This window comes from Oncorhynchus mykiss, chromosome 7 (assembly GCF_057628025.1).
Source record: "Oncorhynchus mykiss isolate SJ-2025 chromosome 7, ASM5762802v1, whole genome shotgun sequence".
Taxonomy (NCBI): Eukaryota; Metazoa; Chordata; class Actinopteri; order Salmoniformes; family Salmonidae; genus Oncorhynchus; species Oncorhynchus mykiss.
Window position 1 is genome coordinate 15,428,418 of NC_143028.1, and position 18,884 is coordinate 15,447,301.

Here is an 18,884-nt window from a genome sequence, read left to right on the forward strand (position 1 = left end):
AAACATAAGCAATCCTTATTTCATCAGGGGAACATCTAATTCAAATAAATATAATATGATCTTTCATTTTCTTTCAAAACATGAGCACGGACAACATTAGACAATCAAATAAACTTATCTTTGTTCTTGCTCCCTCATCTTAACTATTTAAAATATGTAATTGTTCACTGTTCTCCTCTGAAAGGCTTTCAAAGTAAAAAAAAAAAAGGGCAAGTGACATCCATTTCCTTGCAGCTAGAGTAATAAGCGTGCCCCCATGTGACAAGATGAAGTGAAACAAAACAATCACAATACATTTGTTTTTTTAATCAAAATAATTTTGGGGAGAATATTTGTTCCAGAAATTGTAAAAATGTCAAATGAATAGAAAACATTTTTGTAACCAACAATGGTTACTTAACATTTGTCAAGTGCTTTAGTTGATAAGCTGATACACAATCAAAACACAAAACATATTAATATTCGACAAAGCACGTTAAGTAGTGGTTATTCAGACTTAGTATCAAACGATAAGGAATATTTTGTGGTTACAGTTACGTTTTTATGTAGTTACAGTATTATAATGAGCATTTATGCAGCGCTGCTGCCCTCTGATGGTATGATGGTGCTAATGGAAGTGGCTCCGGGGGTGAAGTTTCCCTATAGATACTTATCTAGGATCAGCTTCCCCTCTCCAATCCCAACCTAACCATAGGGGAATGCAAAACTGACAGGATCAGCATCTAGGGGAAACTTCACTCGACACCATTGGAGGAGCTGCAGGTTCCAGAGTGATCACATATGTTCAGGGTGGTTCTGCAGACATGTGATAAACTCCTGCACAGCTTTTCCCTCAAAGCAGATCTGGTACACAGAGGCAAACAACGGAAACCTACAAGACAAAACATTGCACTAAATCTCAATGCAGCAAGAGGTGGTTCCATTAGCAGCACTCACACATATGTTGAGGAGAGCTTCAGTTCATACTTGCAGGTAATTTGATGAACATTTATGTTGTGAATGAGTAGAGGAATATTGGAGGAACATTTTCAGGTCATTAAATGTATTAAAAAGGTAGGCTCAGCAATTCACGAAGTAAACAAAAACATCGGGCCAATTTCCACAAGAGCGTTGAAGCACTATTTTGGTCCCATTGGCATTATGTTGTGAAGCGGACAAGTGCACAGGCGCAGATACTCTGTGTGAGAGCAAGCAAAGCCATAGCGCTGAGTCTCGCTTTAAGGTGAAAGCGTTTGTACTCACTTGCTGATCATGTCTCTCTTCTTGAGAATTTTGAACACCTCAGCAGAGGTTTGTGGGCCTTGCAGCTTCTGGCCATTCAGCATCTCAGCCTCTAGCTCTTCAATAGACTGGAGAAGTATGCAACATAGCTAGTTACTTTACTTAAAGCATGTATCCACACTAGAGGTCGACTGATTAATCGGAATGGCCAATTAATTAGGGCCGATTTCAAGTTTTCATAACAATCGGAAAATCTGTAATTTTGGACGCCGATTTTTTATTTAATCTTTATTTAACTAGGCAAGTCAGTTAAGAACACATTCTTATATTCAATGACGGCCTAGGAACGGTGGGTTAACTGCCTTGTTCAGTGGCAGAACGACAGATTTTTACCTCGTCAGCTCAGGGATTCAATCTTGCAACCTTACAGTTAACTAGTCAGCAGCATACAACCCTGCATACCACTGCTGGCTTGCTTCTGAAGCTAAGCAGGGTTGGTCCTGGTCAGTCCCTGGATGGGACACCAGATGCTGCTGGAAGTGGTGTTGGAGGGCCAGTAGGAGACACTCTTTCCTCTGGTCTAAAAAAAAATATCCCAATGCCCCTGGGCAGTGATTGGGGACATTGCCCTGTGTAGGGTGCCGTCTTTCGGATGGGACGTCAAACGGGTGTCCTGACTCTCTGAGGTCATTAAAGATCCCATGGCACTTATCGTAAGCGTAGGGGTGTTAACCCCGTTGTCCTGTCTAAATTCCCAATCTGAATTGGCTCAATTGGCTCATTCATCCCCCTGTAACTAATCCCCAGGTTGTTGCTGCAAATCAGAATGTGTTCTCAGTCAACTTACCTGGTAAAATAACAGATAAATAAAATAAATAAATAAAAAACGAGTCCAACGCTCTAACCACCTGCCTCACGAGGAGCCCACCTGTTACGCGAATGCAGTAAGTTGCTAGCTAGCATTAAACTTAATCAATCAAAATCACTAGTTATAACTACACACGGTTGATGATATTGCTAGTTTATCTAGCGTGTCCTGCATTGCATATAATCGATGCATTCGCGAAAAAGGACTGTTGTTGCTCCAACGTGTACCTAAACACAAATGCCTTTCTTAAAATCAATACACAGAAGTATATATTTTTAAGCCTGCATATTTAGCTAAAAGAAATCCAGGTTAGCAGGCAATATTAACCAGGTGAAATTGTGTCACTTCTCTTGCGTTCATTGCACGCAGAGTCAGGGTATATGCAACAGTTTGGGCCGCCTGGCTCATTGCGAACTAATTTGCCTGAATTGTATGTAATTATGACATAACATTGAAGGTTGTGCAATGTAACAGGAATATTTAGACTGATGGATGCCACCCGTTAGATAAAATACGGAACGGTTCCGTATTTCACTGAAATAATAAACGTCTTGTTTTCAAGATGATAGTTTCCGGATTCTACCATATTAATGAACTAAGGCTTGCATTTCTGTGTGTTATGTTATAATTAATTATATGATTTGATAGAGCAGTCTAACTGAGCGGTGGTGGGCAGCAGCAGGCTCGTAAGCATTCATTCAAACAGCACTTTCGTGCGTTTTGCCAGCAGCTCTGCTGTTTATGACTTCAAGTCAACTCCCGAGATTAGGCTTGTGTAACCGATATGAAATGGCTCGCTAGTTAGCAGGGTGCGCGCTAATAGCGTTTCAAACGTCACTCGTTCTGAGACTTGGAGTAGTTGTTCCCCTTGCTCTGCATGGGTAACGCTGCTTCGAGGGTGGCTGTTGTCGATGTGTTCCTGGTTCGAGCCCAGGTAGGAGCGAGGAATACACTGCCAATACTAAAGTGTCTATAAGAACATCCAATAGTCAAATGGTATAGAGAGAAATAGTCCTATAATTCCTATAATAACTACAACCTAAAACTTCTTACCTGGGAATATTGAAGACTCATGTTAAAAGGAACCACCAGCTTTCATATGTTCTCATGTTCTGAGCAAGGAACTTAAACGTTAGCTTTCTTACATGGCACATATTGCACTTTTACATTCTTCTCCAAGACTTTGTTTTGCATTATTTAAACCAAATTGAACATGTTTCATTATTTATTTGAGGCTAAATTGATTTTATTGATGTATTATATTAAGTTAAAATAAGTGTTCATTCAGTATTGTTGTAATTGTCATTATCACAAATAAAATGTAAAAATCGGCCGATTAATCGGTGTTGGCTTTTTTTGTCCTCCAATAATCTGTATCGGTATCGACGTTGAAAAAACATAATCAGTCGACCTCTAATCCACACACAAACATTCCATTGGTTTCAAGAAGTAAAATCTTAACTGTTATCAACCAGACAAAACAGGTGAAAGTTGTACTGGTCACAGCAGTCACATCCTTGAGTCGTATTTGTCTAGATATGTCACCTTGGACGTCTTGGCGAAGGCCTCGGCCACCTTGCGGTTGCGCCCCCCATAGCAGGTGGTGATCAGGTCGGCGACCCCACAGCTCTCCAGGAAGGTCACGGACGACACCTGGCCCTTACAGAACAGCTTGGTGAAGGCGATCATCTCCATCAGCCCCAGCCGGATCACCGCAGACTTGGTGTTGTCCCCAAAGCCCAGACCATCACAGAACCCAGCGCCTACCGCTACAATATTCTGGGAAGGAGAGAGTGGGAAAGGAACCATAAGTGTTATCTGCAGTTTTCTACTCTTTTTCTAGCAATATTATGATTCATGGTTTGTAAAGAATTATTTGACAATGTGAGCAAATAAAACAGAGGTGCATTGCAACGAAACATAGGCCTTCTGTGTAAGTTACGTTAACGATGTAACTATACGTAGCAAAAGTTGTTCTCTTTGAGTTGAAATGTAATTTCTACCTTGAGAGCCCCACAGAGTTCTACGGTGTCACTCTCCTGCACCACGGTGATCCTGAAGTTGGGAGTCTGCAGCAGCTCTTTAAAGACATGTCCGTTTGATTCGTTCTTCGCTCCTGTTTAGGAAGTGATAGAAAGTCAAGGTACACATAACTGCATCAGTGGGAGTTGCCACACAAGCGAGGACACAAAACATTACAGCAAAAGTGTAGATAAAATGTATCTAAAAATGTCTTACCAATTGTGGTCTCACAGAACTTCTCATCAGCCACTTCGTTGGCAATGTTGGCCCCCATCAGGACACTAACCTCAATTTCCAGTTTCTCACGGATGATGTCAGAAATGAGCTTCAAGCCCTCGGGACCTTCATCGATGCCCTGAATAGGGATCAGGGCAGAAAAGAGATCTTAGGCTGCCTTCTATCACTCATTTTGTAACATATAACCCTAGTTACCAGCATTTGGGTGGCTGCATTTTTTTGACTAGGCTGCTGTTACATAATGAGTGTAAAATCATAGCCATGATGATAAATTCATACAGCTGAGACTTTCCCTGAGTGATAAGAAGCCAGAGTAAAGTCAGACTTATAAATTGTATAGATTTTAGCAATGGTTTTTCTAAGTGAGAGCTGGTGTGAGAAAGAGGTAAATGACATTACTTTGATGAGGGATATCCCAATGGTTCCCTGTGCAATATGAGGTTTCATCTGATCACATAGCCTCCCAATGAACTGATGTGGAATGACAAAGATGAGTATGCTGGCCCCTTTCACCGCTTCTGTGATTTCTGGAACAGCAACCTGGTAAACCGGAGTGGGAAAAGATAGCATGATACACTGTACTATTCATGATGGATGTTACTATGTAGTAGCATTTATCGTGAATCTACATTACGCAGTGGAGGCTGCTGAGGGGAGGACGGCTCATAATCAATGGCTGGAACGGAGCGAACGCAATGCCGTCAAACACGTAGAGACCATGGGTTTGATGCCCTTCCATTTTTTCCGCTCCAGCCATTACCATGATCCCGTCCTCCCCAATCAAGGTGCCACCAACCTCCTGTGATTACAAGACGTTATGTAATGTTATTTTGTTACACGGTCGATTAAGGAATTGACATAAGGGGCGGCTGGATACAATAATACACACATTACGTTTTGACACAGTGGAAAGCAAGGTATGTCAGACTGGTCGGCCATTCAAAGATGCCAAGTACCTTTGCATCTATCCATGAAGGTATATTCTGGCCGGGGGAGTTTTGTTAAGAGCCTTGATGTTCATTCTGAACGTTAACATGCATCGCTTGCGGTACGGTTTGGGAAATATAAGGAACGTATCTTTTATAGCAGCGAGAAATAATTACCCAAAAACCTAAAGTGTAAATTCCTACACACCTTTATAGTATGTCTGGGAATTTCCAGGGACTTCACAATGCCATATTATCACAATATTTAGGTGCCAATACGATATGTATTGCGATTCTCACATTTCTATGTATTGCGATTCGACACTGTGATTTTATTGCGATTTAATGTTCCAAACTGTTCATCATAGCTGCAGTGGAACAAGCAAGAACATGAGAAAACAAGTTTGGATCAGTCATGGGAATAAAACTGCTGAAAACAAATTGGCTCCCTGGGGCGGCAGGGTAGCCTAGTGGTTAGAGCATTGGACGAGTAACCGGAAAGTTGCAAGATCAAACCCCCGAGCTGACAAGGTACAAATCTGTCATTCTGTCCCTGAACAGGCAGTTAACCCACTGTTCCTAGGCCTTCATTGAAAATAAGAATTTGTTCTTAACTGACTTGCCTAGCTAAATAAAGGTTCAAAAAAAAGAATAAGACGGAGAACAAGTTATGAAGGAGTTTTGGTTTAGCTACAAACAACTAGCAAAAAAAAACATATTGCGATATTTTCAAAAGCGCATGATATATTGTCAAAAGTAATATCCTTAAATGCAACTGTATAGATTTCTTACACCAGCACTATTTTATACGGTTAGGGTTTGTGTTCCCACATGGCCATGTTACAAACACTTTATTAAGGAAGACTGATGGAAGGCAGAGAAGACCACCTGTGCTAATTAGCTATCTAGCGTGCTTGAACACCCGTGTGTAACTGGAAAGGAAATGTAGTTTGTGGTCTGGAGGAACACATTTGGCATGATATTGATCCCATACTGCGCATACACACAGCCCTATGGTTCTGTGCAAAACTGATACAGTAAGCGTTATATTTTATATTTGAAAGATTATTTCTCACTTATATGAAAGATTATTCCATGTTTCAAAAACCGCATTGCAAGCAATGATTATTGGCGTTTTCTAAACTTTAAAACAAAGAGATGGGATTATAGTTTAAATGGGCCCACCGGTAAACGGTGTTTATAGCTGAGAACCCTAGGGATAAGGCAGAATGCCTTGTTCTTGAGAACAACCCAGACGGATATGTTGTTAGCTCTGTATAGGTCAAACTTCACTCACCTTATCTGTGTGTGTCCTTTTACACAACCACAAAGCATGTCCGGAGATAGGAGATAATGTTAAGTCCGATGTATTGCCCAACTCAATGATTTGTAATCTTGAGGCAAAAAAATATCATATTAAACAAAACACAATACCTACCACATTTTTGGGAAGCTTGTGACCCGGTAGGTATTTGACGTTCTCATGCTCTGTGTTGATGATTTCTGTTAACTTTTTGCCTTCGACCATCTCTTCAAACACCCACATGTTGACAATGGGGTCAAACCTGTTGGATCTCTTTGCATTGTGACCGACGATTTTGGCTATCGCAGAGCCCCTAGGAGATGATGAAAACAGATTGAAGGGCAATGAAATAACACCATTCATATTTTCAAAATCCCAGTCGCAAAATGAACATGCTAAATATATCCTGGGGGTACAATAACCAGATTATAACAGTACACGGAATGGCTTGCATATCCCCAAACCTTCAAATCAAACGTTATGTTTGATATTCTATGAAACTACAAGCAAGTTGTACATTTAGCCAAATATCAGCACTTAGTTGGCTACATTATGAATCAATCAGTGGAATTAATGACGATACAATGTTGTCGAATGCAGGCACATGCAAATTGATAAAGCGGATAAATATACCAGTTTCCAGATCCAACGATGCACACTTTCTTAGCGGGCATTTTTAAGGTAGAGTAGCAGGCAGGATTCCTTTAACAGTGTTAACATATCAGTAAAATGCCGTGTTTATAACCATAACTTCCTTATACGCCATAGTCGTGTGGGCAGCACATTCTTTTTTAGCACACCGCCCTTTTTGTACTTGTTTATAAAAGAAGGGAAAGGGGTTTGTACGTGTTAGATAACAGTAGGGTTATTCTGGGTGTGCCACCACGACGAACATTAATGCATGGAAAAAGTCCTATAGTTTTCTCGATTTGCAGAGCTCCGAGGAAAAACAAAATTATCACTGTCTGTCATGCAACATGACTGGAATATATGCTGGCGGTAGCTCGATGGGGTATGTGCAGGATATATTTGAAGATAGGTTGCATTTGTAGAATTGGACAAACTTTGTATGCTAAAATATTCCCCCTTTTTTGCCAATACGGAAGTCCTTTCATGGAATTGAATCACATGACTTCAGGACCGCGTCATCGCGAAGCCTGTTAGCAGCGATTTGGATCATGTAAACACCAAGCTAACAACCTAGCACGCCACTGTTTTTATAAGAATATGTTGTGATGGATGACTTAATCAGTCGTTTAGATAGCTATCGTTCATGGAAAAACGATGTGTTTTGTCAAGCCATAAACAGAAAAAGTCCATCTGCGAGCAAGGCCTTCAAGTTAGCAAATCAGTCTAGCGTTTGATGTGTGGCTAGCGCTGAAGCTAGCTAGCCAGCTGGCTAGCGTTTCTGGCACGGTTTGTAGCTTGTTAGCTAACTTTAACGTTGGCTATGACTATGCAAGGGGAAACCGCCAGTGCACTACGAATATCGGACAGTGAAGGGAAACTGGATGTCTTTACCCAGAAAGGGACGCCTGGTAGTTCTGGGAGAGGGAGTTCTAAAGGCTGGCAGTACAGGTATGATGACTGTCTAGCTAGCTAGGCTAATTCTATGATTTAGCCATATCTGGCTAACCTAGTTAACTGCAGTGATGTGTTTGGCTAATAGGCAGTGCAACACGTCTTCAGTTGGTAACTATAATTAGCAAGCCCTTGGTCAAATGTTAGTTTCTAGCTTTTCTTAGCTGAGTTTACTGACTTCGCTATTAGTTAATTAACAGGCTAGCCAGAGTTGAATCAGAGGTTCATTTGGAGTTGAACTTTGCCAACCCACTGCTGTTATTGTAGCATAACTAGCTTTTTTTACTAACTGTCAATCATTTTCTCAATCTCTGTTCAGTGACCACATGGAAAATATTGATGGTTGCCTGATGAAATACACCAACCTGGTAACAGGATGGCAATATAGGTGAGTGGCCAGCCCAGGTTGAAGAACATTGATGAAAAAGTGCTATGTGCATTTAATAAAAGTATTTACAATATGATCAAATCGACTACACATACTATTGAATAGATTCAATGTTTTGCCAACAAGCATCTTGAGCTCAAGGGCATTGGGCCAGTAACCAAAAGGTCACTAGTTTGAATCCCTGAGCTGACCAGATGAAAAATCTGTATATGCCCTTGAGCAAGGAACTCAACCCTATTTTCTCATGTAAGTCGCTCTGTATAAGAGCGTCTGCTAAATTACTCAAATGTCAATATTTTTGATTGAACGTTCTTCTCTTCGTGCAGGTTCTTTGTCCTCAACAATGAGGCAGGGTTGTTGGAGTACTTTGTCAATGAGCAGTCCAGGCCCCAGAAACCTCGCGGGACACTCCCCTTGGCAGGGGCGGTCATATCCCCCAGCGACGAGGACTCCCACACCTTCACGGTCAATGCCATAAGTGGGGAGCAATACAAGCTCCGAGGTAAAACACACACACTATTGTCTCTCACACTCACCAATCAAAACAGTTACAACAACTCCTACAAGAGTGTCATGTTGTATGAGTTGCCTACTACAGGACATGTTATCATTTCAGCACAATGTTATTATATCCTAAATGAATCAGTCAGTTGTTGGACAGGCAAGATACACATATAGTCACTGTCAGACTATTGGACCAAGACAAGACTTTATGAAGGGGAGACAGCATGTAAAACGTTATCCTCGGTCAAGAGAGGGATAACATTGTCGTTATTGATCCATGCAGATATTCATTCGGCTGCACTGTAATGAGCTCTCACTGTTAGGCAACAAACTAAAGAAAACTGACCGAAACAGGGATGCACTAACTGAACATATCCAATAGGAAACTCATTTTCAGTTGCAAAACATTTTGCAACGGTGTGCACTAATGAATGTGACCCTGTGGTGGTGGTGTTGTGTGTGTGTGTGTGTCCCAGCCACGGATGCCAAAGAGAGACAGCACTGGGTGAGCCGGCTGCAGATCTGCACGCAGCACCACACTGAGGCCATGGGGAAGGTAAAGGCAAGGGCTTTTCATCTGACACAAACCCACTTTCGCAGATGCATATATACACACAGTTGCATGCGTACACAGACGGGCACACGCACTCCCCACCACAAGCTCTTTCTCACTCGCAACAATGTTTTCCCTTGATCCAAACACTCTACTAGCTCATTTTGTTATGCAATCCCATTGATCGTGTCCATGGTTGCCTGTAACATGAGCTTCATAACAGAAGTGCAGAGGGGATGTCTTGTATATAGATTAGGTGTAGTAGTGTTTTTGCTTGATAATGAGAACACATTGATGGGGAACTCGAGCTACTATTCATTTAGCTTAGTTATGAGCCAAGACCATCCTAGATGCCAGCCTTTGAGTGTAGTGTTGTAACGCGCCAAAGACACGCCTGGCTGCATCATAGCAGACAAACGGGGGTGGTGACACTTCCTTATAAAACAAACAGGTTTGATCTTACTTTCCTGGCTGAAGTCAGTGAGTCAGCATTACTCAGTGGGATTTCCTTCCTAACAGATTTCCACTTTCCATTGAAATACTGATAAGACAGAAAGTGACAAACCACAAGAATGATGCTATCTCTATTCTTGGATAAATTGTGGCGTAACATAACTTGATTCAGTACTTCACATGATTGGCCTTAATTCGTCTCGCATCTTGAGCACTTGAGTTGAAGACAATCAACATTTTACATTACACATTGACATGACACCATAAGGTCACACAAATAGTCACAAACAAGATGGCACCATAGGTTAAAATTCCCCTAGGTACAGATCTAGGATCCTCTTCCCCTCCCACAATCCTAACTGTAACTAATAGAGAGGGGACGCATCATTGATATAACTTGTTTTAACATGGACTTTTCCATTGAGGGCTTCCACCATTTTGAAAGTAGTCAACTGGTGGGGATTCCTATAAGTTGGGTGCAATCAGCTGAAGAAGACAATGGACTAAGCCTTAATGTCACTGCCCATGCTGTCACACACACTATAATGGCACAGGTACAAAGATGAGTCCTCTATCTCTATGCTGTAACCATTAGTGAGGGAAATGACCCAATATCAGCATCTAGGGGTAACTTTACTTACATTCCACAAGCTCAAATGATCAAAATATACTTTTCACAACATCTTATCACAGATGAGATGCACTGTATGACAAATATGTTCTGTCTTTGTCCAGAGTAACCCTCCGCCCAAGTCTCGCAGCTACTCTATGGCGTCTCAAGGGAGCGCCAGCTCGCCCCTGTCCCAGCGCAGGCCTAGCCAGCTCCAGAACCAGAACGCGGCCTCCTTCTTCAGCATGACTCAGCTCCACAAGGGCTCCTCGCTGTACTCCTCCAAGAGGTCCCTGCTGCCCGACCATCTGCTTGACGCCAGAGAGGTAGGCTGGGGATGGGGACGGTAGCTATTACCTTATGAACCAAAATAGAACTGGGGTTTAGCATAGCTTTAAGTTTTTTCTCAGTGTTTTGTATTTATTTTCCATCAATGTTTTTTTTTTATAACTTTGCGTCTCAACAGGAATAGCCGGTGGTAGAGAGAAGAATATCTCTTCTGCCTTATTTGAAATGTGTTTTGTCTTCGAGGGTATTCTCTTAGTCTTTTAACCCAGCTTTTTTTTGTCATTTTATGAAGACCTTTCATCTAGGACTAGGTTACAGGGACTTCTTCTTTTAATCTAATGACGAATACGGTAAGCACATTTATATATCTGTATCAACGCACTCCTCCGGTTCCTTCCGCTCTTCTTACTCCTAGATGATGACCCAGGCCCAGGGCCAGCACCGAGACCTGATCCAGACCATCGAGGGCCTGCCCCCGGCCGCGGGCCCCCTCTCCCCGCTGGACCAGGACCTGCTGATGCTCAAGGCCACCTCCATGGCCACCATGAACTGCCTCAACGATTGCCTGCACATCCTGCAGCTGCAGCAGGTGGCCCGCCAGAAGAGCTCCCTGGGAGGTGAGGGTGAAGGCTGGGGGCCTGGAGGGGAGGGGGAGTAGGTCACTACTGGTGACATTAATGAGTGTTAATTTATGGATGAACTCCAATGAAAAGAAGGGGATCTGTGTGCATGCACGGTTAGTTTTAGATCTTTATTGCCAGGCTTTCTCAGATTTGCCTTCTAGATGCAGGTTAATTTACCACTGAAGAGAGCAAGGTAGAAACGGTTTAAGTTACCTTTTCTTTGCCCCATTGCTCAAAGTTAGCCATGGAAGTCTACATGGATTAAAGGTGGTTTGTTTCCAAGAATGGTTTTAGTTGTGTTTAGTTTGTATGCGACATGTACTAGACACCCATCATGTGCTTGCACAATTCTACCTCACAAATCATGGAATTGCACATGTAGACCCTCCCAGTCCAGAAGTACTCCGAAAGCCGACAGTGGAATTATTTTCAATAATTTATGAAGGAGCGGTACTTATTCTTACCGGCTGTCTAGGGTGGTAACCAGATCTCTCATTGGGTAACTGAGTAATAACAGCTCTCCCAATTAACCACCTTTCTTCCTTTTTGCTCACACAGCACCATACTGACAGCCAAGAGACTTACCAAAAGTAGAATCTCAGCCATTTCTTTTGACAGAGCCAACCAGACATTGTGGAGTAGGGGAAAAGTTCCCAGTTTGACGTAGGAGATCGTAAGAGATCTTGTTACCTGGCATCCATATTTCATTAGGCCCACAAACAGGACTGAACCTGGGGACTAGCCAATCAGGAAAAGTTGTCAAGGATTGTGTGGGCAATGCTAATTTGAATGGGTCTTGCCTCCCACCCAAACACCCATAGAAATACCCTATGTGGCGCTAATGCTAACCCACCAATCAGGCGAGGACGTTTCCTGTTGGCGGGGCATGAAACGTATCTCGATACTCACCGGGGATCGGATTAACGTCTCCATCCTGTGGTCCTGGGGAACTGTCAGAGGAACAAGCCAGCCAGCCACCCCATCTAGCCAGCCTGGGTGTTTTTTTTGAATGGTCGCTGCATACAACCTAGTTTTGGTCCGGTAGTTTCAAGGGGCCTCGTAGTGTAGCCTTGTAGCCTAGCATGAGTACCTCTGAGCTGAAGGCCGCTGCGGCCGCCGCTGTGTCAATTGTTACAGGGCCCACCATCGAGTGGCTGGAGCCCAAGCTGCCTGACATCCTGAAGAACGGCGGGCCCTTGGACAGCTTCAGCACTGAGGGAGGGCTGCTGGAGGGCGGCCTCCTGGAGCGCGGCCTCCTGGAGCAGAGTGCCACGGAGCCCTGCAGTTTCTCTGGGGTAAGGACACAGAACATTACTAGACCCAAAAGGGCTTTTCACACTATCAAGCCAAAGTCTACTGACATGAGGCTGTATGTATCAAGCTCTGAGTAGGAGTGCTGATCTAGGATCATCCATATAATCCTATTCATTATGATCTAAAAGGAAAAACAGATCCTAGATCAGCACTGATACTCTTAGACTTTCTGAATGAAGGTGGCCTGGTTACGCATCCAGCACAGTTACTGGAACTGTGCTGGAAAGGGCCATGTGGAAAGTGATGTAGGTGTATCTCTTTGGACAGGACTGTTTGACTTCAGTACTTTTCATTTAATAATTAAATAAATATGAACATTTCCAATTATCAATTTGTCTATCTAACAACGTGTTCATGGTCAGATGAGGATGGTAAAGTAAATAACTAAATAAAGGCCTTTTTATTTTCAATCATGTTTTTTTTATTGTTGGTGCTTCAGCTTGACTGTTTTTCAAGATGCAAGCCACAACTTTTGTTGTTCTCAAAGTAAATATTGTATCCCCTGCCAGGAGGAGATTGACGGGGAGGATGAGGTGGAGGACGCCTTCACGGAAAAGGAGGAGGAACTTGTGGCGGTGGAGGAGGAGCGCAGTGTTGTCCTACACTTGCTCTCGCAGCTCAAGCTGGGCATGGACCTCACGCGGGTAGGTCGAGTTTCACAAAGCTGCACCCCCCCCCCCCCCCCCCCCAGACACAGCCTGAAACATACATCGGGCTGGACCAAGGCCCAGCTAGACAGACCATAGTAGTGTCTTGTTTCCCGTCCTCTGATTGGCTAATGTAAAGTATTGCATTAATGGAGTTAAGAAATGCCTCGGTTTGTCGTTTCGTTCCTCTTGTTGACTTCATAGTGGAGCTGGGTGATGAATTGATGCGATAACAATAAATAGAATGATACGTTTTAAAGTTAATGTGCACCAGTTTTTATTGGTATTATCTTTTAAACTAATACTACTAGTTTGATAGTTTTAGCCATCAGTTTTCCCATGAACAATCCTCCATATTAGCAAACTTATTTTGTTTCAAACTTCACATTTCTCTAGTATAGGTTACAAAATTCCTGCACTAAGTGATCAGTGTTAATAATTTTCGGTCATCGTCCCAGCTCTACTTCAGTGAAATTCAGTTTCCCATGGTTAGCAGCAGCTAGTGTAGGCTCAAAGCCTGTTGGGTGTCGGATGGTGGTTAGTCAAGTCATAAAAAAGTGAATGTATTCTCATTGACCATCAAATTAAAATTGAAGCTTTCTTTAAAATCATCTTTACCTCATAGCTACATGTCATTATAGATCACACACTAGGTTATTGAACAGTTGTCAACTCACCTGCTTTATTAAAGGTCATAAATAGTTCTGTCTCCTCAGGTGGTGCTGCCCACCTTCATCCTGGAGAAGCGCTCCTTGCTAGAGATGTACGCTGACTTCATGTCCCACCCGGACCTGTTCGTAGCCATCACAGATGGCCAAGGGCCCGAGGAGCGCATGGTGTGCTTTGTCGAGTACTACCTCACCTCCTTCCACGAAGGCCGCAAGGGCGCCATCGCCAAGAAGCCCTACAACCCCATCATCGGCGAGAGCTTCCACTGCTCCTGGAAGGTGCCCAGGTCAGGGGAACCCGCCAAGGATGCCCCCTCGCTCTCCTCTCCTCCCCAGGGAAGCCCCACCACCGAGGGAGAGAACGGCAATTACCAGTTGCGCTTCGTGGCTGAGCAGGTGTCCCACCACCCACCCGTGTCGGGCTTCTATGCCGAGTGCCCCGAGAGGCAGATGTGCATCAACACCCACGTGTGGACCAAGAGCAAGTTCATGGGCATGTCTATCGGGGTGTCCATGATCGGGGAAGGTAAGGCCGGCTAGAGACTGGGTATCGATTATTGCACCGTCTGTGCATGCTAGCACCAGAGTGGTTGGTGCTAAACCCCTGGCTAAAAATGGTCTGTAATATGCATCTGTCTAATGCTAACAGGATATAAACTATAATGTAATCTGTATGTGTAGGCTGCCTATACCTGCTGGAGCATGACGAGGAGTACACGTTCACGCTGCCCTGTGCCTACGCCCGCTCCATCCTTACCGTGCCCTGGGTGGAATTGGGGGGAAAGGTAAATGTGAACTGCACCAAGTCGGGATACTCCGCAGTCATCACCTTCCAGACCAAGCCCTTCTACGGAGGAAAACTGCACAAGTGAGTGCCCCTCACAGAGCTCGCACACACCTGCAGAGGAATTTCTAATGCTGTCAATAAATTGTTGCATTGGCTTTAGGTTAGGTTTATGTCCCTGTGCCGTTACAGCTTCATAAAGTAATTTCCATGTTATGTTACTGTTTTTTTTTATTTATTTTTTTAGATTTAAACTATTTTTTTTTTTTATGGATCCTAGGACTCCCTGGAACACAGTGACTGAGTGGATTATCCTGGCTAAATAAAGATGAATTGATATTGAGTTAGTGTGTTTGGGAAATTTACAAAAGCCACAACTCTTTGGATTGAAGTGACCTCAAATTGTTTTGCATAGTTTGCGTGGAGAGGCTGTGTTGGTTGATGTTGGTTGATATCGTTGGCCATGTGTCCTTCTGCTCTCGTGGCGCCTCACGCAGGGTGACGGCGGAGGTAAAGCACAACGCCACCAACGCCGTGGTGTGCCGCGTGCAGGGCGAGTGGAACGGCGTGCTCGAGTTCAGCTACCAGAACGGCGACACGCGCATGGTGGACGTCACCAAGCTGCCCGTCACCAAGAAGCGGGTGCGCCCCAACGACAAGCAAGGACCAACTGAATCAAGGTTAGACAAAAAAAGTAAATTCATATTTGCATTAATATGCTCAGATTTGCTTTCATGTGAGGTTGTGGCATAGATGAGGACTGTAGAATAAAATAAGATGTTTAGTTAATTCTGGCGCTGTCGCCTCTGTATTGTTGATTTATTGTGTCTTGTCCCATTTAATAGTCATGATACAAATAGATCACTCTGGGTTTTTTTTTAGGCGCCTGTGGCAGCACGTGACTGAGTCGCTGCGTCAGAAAGACATTGAGAAGGCCACGGAGTACAAGAGGATCCTGGAGGAGAGACAGAGGACCGAGGAGAGACACCGCACTGAGACCGAGACCCCGTGGAGGACCAGATATTTTGAGAGTGAGGTACGTAGGACATCATCTTGACAAACCTTCTTGGGAGCTTTGGGCAGACATGCTGTTGTACAGCTGAAGCAAGCGCACATTTTCTTCAGGATACGTTCTATTATTATTGTTTCGTTAAGCGGTCAGACATTTTGACACCCACATTTCCGAGAAGAATGCAAGGATAATGAACATGATATCTAATGAGGCATTTACAGTTTATATTCAGGAATAAATGGATCTGTCAGACATTTATAGGTTGAAATGACAATTGAGTAATCGGAAATCTCACAGATTGTACTTTTATTTTTTTGTCATGTTTTCTATTGTCTTCTTTCTGTGCTAGGGCGAAGGCTGGATGTATCACAACCCACTGTGGAAAGCACCCACGCTGAAAACTTAGTCCTACCGGTCAGCGAGATCCCATCATCGATAACGGGTGTAGCCACGAGACTGACGCTCTCTTTTGGTTTGTGTGTGTGCGCGCGCGCGAGTGTGTGGGGTTATTTCCTAAACGGTCGAGGTAAAGCGCGACCTCCACTTGCATGCATACGGATGCAAAAGTATTGGGGAAGCCCTATAACGTGACAAAAGGCTATATAGTTTCATCTCACGCTCGCTGTACAGGCTTTTGTGCCGATGATGACTTTTTGTAAATCGACTCTGAATGAGGACATTTCTCCCTGTACAGATAAAAAGGTACTCCGTTTACGCCGCCTTAACAACCGTGTGACGCCGCGCTCGTTTGGATTGTTTAAAGTGTTCAAGAATCACGATTCAGCAGAGGGAGGTTTGTTTTGTTTTACAGTGATGTCGCACACGAGACCGAGAATCGAAGTGCATCTTTCAAAGTACACAATTGACGTTCGAAGGTGTGAACTGGATATCCATACTTTGGGATGTGATTGGCAAGGCCCGGGTCATGTTCATTAGGGCATGTGACAGAATGTTTTAAAACGCATTACAATGGAAAATGAGTTCTTATTGGATATGTGCATACAGTCCCTCCCTGTTTCAGTGAGTTTAATTCCGTTTGGTGCCTAATGACACAGCTTGGATAAGACGCACACAACCTGTCACTACAATGAACAAGTTTAAAATGGGGACAATGTTCCTGAATTCATACTGTAGGTAATGAATGACATTACTCCTTTTGGTTTTGCTCAGACGTCTCCATTTTGGATGATTCCATCGTTCAGAATGAATGACGAGGCTTGGCCTGATACAGATAGTATTTTAACGATTTAGGCCCGCAAAGTGAATGCATTTGTTGATATGAGATGTATGATTAAAGCAACAATCATTTCTTTCGCAGTCCCAAAGGGATATAGTTCTCCTTCCTTGCTTGAGGAATTTTGGAAAATGGAACACATGATGAGCAATGTCCTTTTTTTTTGTGTACTGTGTACTGCAAGTATTATACTCTGGTTACTATGTCTGAATTCCACAATATAATGTTTTGTTAAAGCTTTTAACCAAAATGAATTTGTTTTCATATGCAAACAAATGTTTTACTTATTTTTCTGTTTACAAATGAATGTTAACCTCCTGGATATCTGTCAGTCTGTTCTGATTTGGAGGACAGAATATAACTAATATCGTCACCTTTATTTGTTGGTTTTGAATGAGATTGTGGCCCTCGCGGTGTTTCTTTTCAAAAGCTACGGTTCTCAAATTGTCATTCCCCTCCCCAAAATGTATGTAAAATGCACAGAAGTGGAGTCTCATGAACACTAATGCAGTCAATATCAGCCTGGAAAGGTGTCCCCAACCCCTTTTTGATAGGTAGAATGCAAAGAGAAGACCTGCTTGAAGCATGGGATGGGATTTTTTAACTCCGCATTGATAACCTACTCTCTCCACGTCATGGTGCCTTAAGCAATCTCTTCCTATGTGCTTCTTCCAGTCCAAGATTATAGCATACCCCCCCCCCCCCCCCCCCAGGGATGGATTACTGCATTTGGAAGTCAGCTAATTCATAGCAGTTTCACACTGCTGTTCTACACATTTTGGCCTGAGTACATTTAGCTGTTTTAAAGCTCATTTTGGGCAATTCTACATATGATATCTGGGGAAGCGACCCGTTGAGGTCGGGGACCCCGGGGCATATGCCCTGCGTGCGAGTTCTGTAATCCAGCCCTGTTCGTTTCCCCGTCACTGTTATGAATGATGCAATCGTATGTAAATAGTGATTCGTTTTGGGGTATTTGTTGCGTTCTTTCCTGTTTTGAAGAAAGACATTAGTAGCGCAGACCCCTGAATGGTGTTTTACACGTCGGCTTGGTGGTTTGGAATATTACTCGTTTGTCTTGCTGACCTGTGAAATGCACTGACATTGAAGGAAACATGACTCCCTGTAGACTAAGATGTGTGGTAATGACTGATTTAAATAAATTGCCTATCAATTGAGTATCGTGTTAACTCTTTCGCCCCCAAAAAAATAGCTGCTCATACAACAGAGTAATATTTGGTAACCCGATACATTTTCCTTATTGACTGTATTACTTAAATCATAAAACTGCTCAGTATTTTAAAGTGGATTCCTTGCTGACAACGGGTGCATCTCAATACTCTTCAAATGGGTGTGTAGTGAGCCACAATCAATACATTTTGTACATTTCTTTACATTTTGTGTTTGGCTAAACAGTTTAGGTTGGGCAGAATTTTGAATCCCTCATGAGAAGCACACGTTCAAATATTATTTTTGTTCTAAATCAGAATGAACCACTGCTAAAGTGTGGGAGGGGGAAAAAGAGATGTGAACGAGTATATTGTTCAACTATAAACAATATTGGTAGTCATATCCTCATTGCCCAAGAACTGTCGTTGCCACTAACAGGTGGAAGTTATAAAATATGCTTCTCAAACTTGTTTGATGT

The 18,884-nt window shown here is 43.1% G+C and overlaps 2 protein-coding genes across 3 annotated transcripts; one reads left to right on the plus strand and one right to left on the minus strand.

Annotated features, from left to right (window-relative positions):
- Positions 1-285: 285 nt before the first annotated feature.
- Positions 286-7,373, minus strand: LOC110527462 (glycerol-3-phosphate dehydrogenase [NAD(+)], cytoplasmic). The gene is made up of 8 exons (XM_021608737.3): positions 7,211-7,373; positions 6,713-6,890; positions 4,748-4,888; positions 4,328-4,466; positions 4,093-4,205; positions 3,635-3,868; positions 1,243-1,349; positions 286-871 (listed from the first exon to the last, which is right to left on the minus strand). Exons 1-8 carry the CDS (start codon positions 7,249-7,251, stop codon positions 775-777), a joined length of 1,050 nt encoding a protein of 349 aa, XP_021464412.3. The 5' UTR covers positions 7,252-7,373; the 3' UTR covers positions 286-774.
- On the plus strand, positions 7,231-18,414 carry LOC110527460 (oxysterol-binding protein-related protein 11). Of its 2 annotated transcripts, none has more exons than XM_036982875.2 (13): positions 7,231-8,155; positions 8,478-8,546; positions 8,873-9,048; positions 9,527-9,606; positions 10,792-10,992; positions 11,370-11,571; positions 12,715-12,872; positions 13,401-13,535; positions 14,255-14,732; positions 14,888-15,074; positions 15,488-15,670; positions 15,873-16,026; positions 16,352-18,414. In XM_036982875.2, the coding sequence occupies exons 1-13, from the start codon at positions 8,028-8,030 to the stop codon at positions 16,406-16,408; spliced, it is 2,208 nt and encodes a 735-aa protein (XP_036838770.2). In that variant the 5' UTR covers positions 7,231-8,027; the 3' UTR covers positions 16,409-18,414. The 2 variants fall into 2 exon arrangements, with proteins under 2 accessions (XP_036838770.2, XP_036838771.2); XM_036982876.2 differs by having other exon boundaries at positions 7,394-7,589.
- The last annotated feature ends 470 nt before the right edge of the window (positions 18,415-18,884 follow it).

Excerpts from the sequence above, each read along its gene's own strand:
- LOC110527460 (XM_036982875.2), top strand. The coding sequence starts at position 8,028 with ATGACTATGCAAGGGGAAACCGCCAGTGCACTACGAATATCGGACAGT. Across the intron at positions 10,993-11,369 it reads ATCTGCTTGACGCCAGAGAG|ATGATGACCCAGGCCCAGGG; the intron begins GTAGGCTGGGGA and ends TCTTACTCCTAG. Across the intron at positions 12,873-13,400 it reads AGCCCTGCAGTTTCTCTGGG|GAGGAGATTGACGGGGAGGA; the intron begins GTAAGGACACAG and ends ATCCCCTGCCAG.
- LOC110527462 (XM_021608737.3), bottom strand. The coding sequence starts at position 7,251 with ATGCCCGCTAAGAAAGTGTGCATCGTTGGATCTGGAAACTG. Across the intron at positions 3,869-4,092 it reads AACTCTGTGGGGCTCTCAAG|AATATTGTAGCGGTAGGCGC; the intron begins GTAGAAATTACA and ends TCTCCTTCCCAG. Across the intron at positions 1,350-3,634 it reads CCTTCGCCAAGACGTCCAAG|TCTATTGAAGAGCTAGAGGC; the intron begins GTGACATATCTA and ends ATACTTCTCCAG.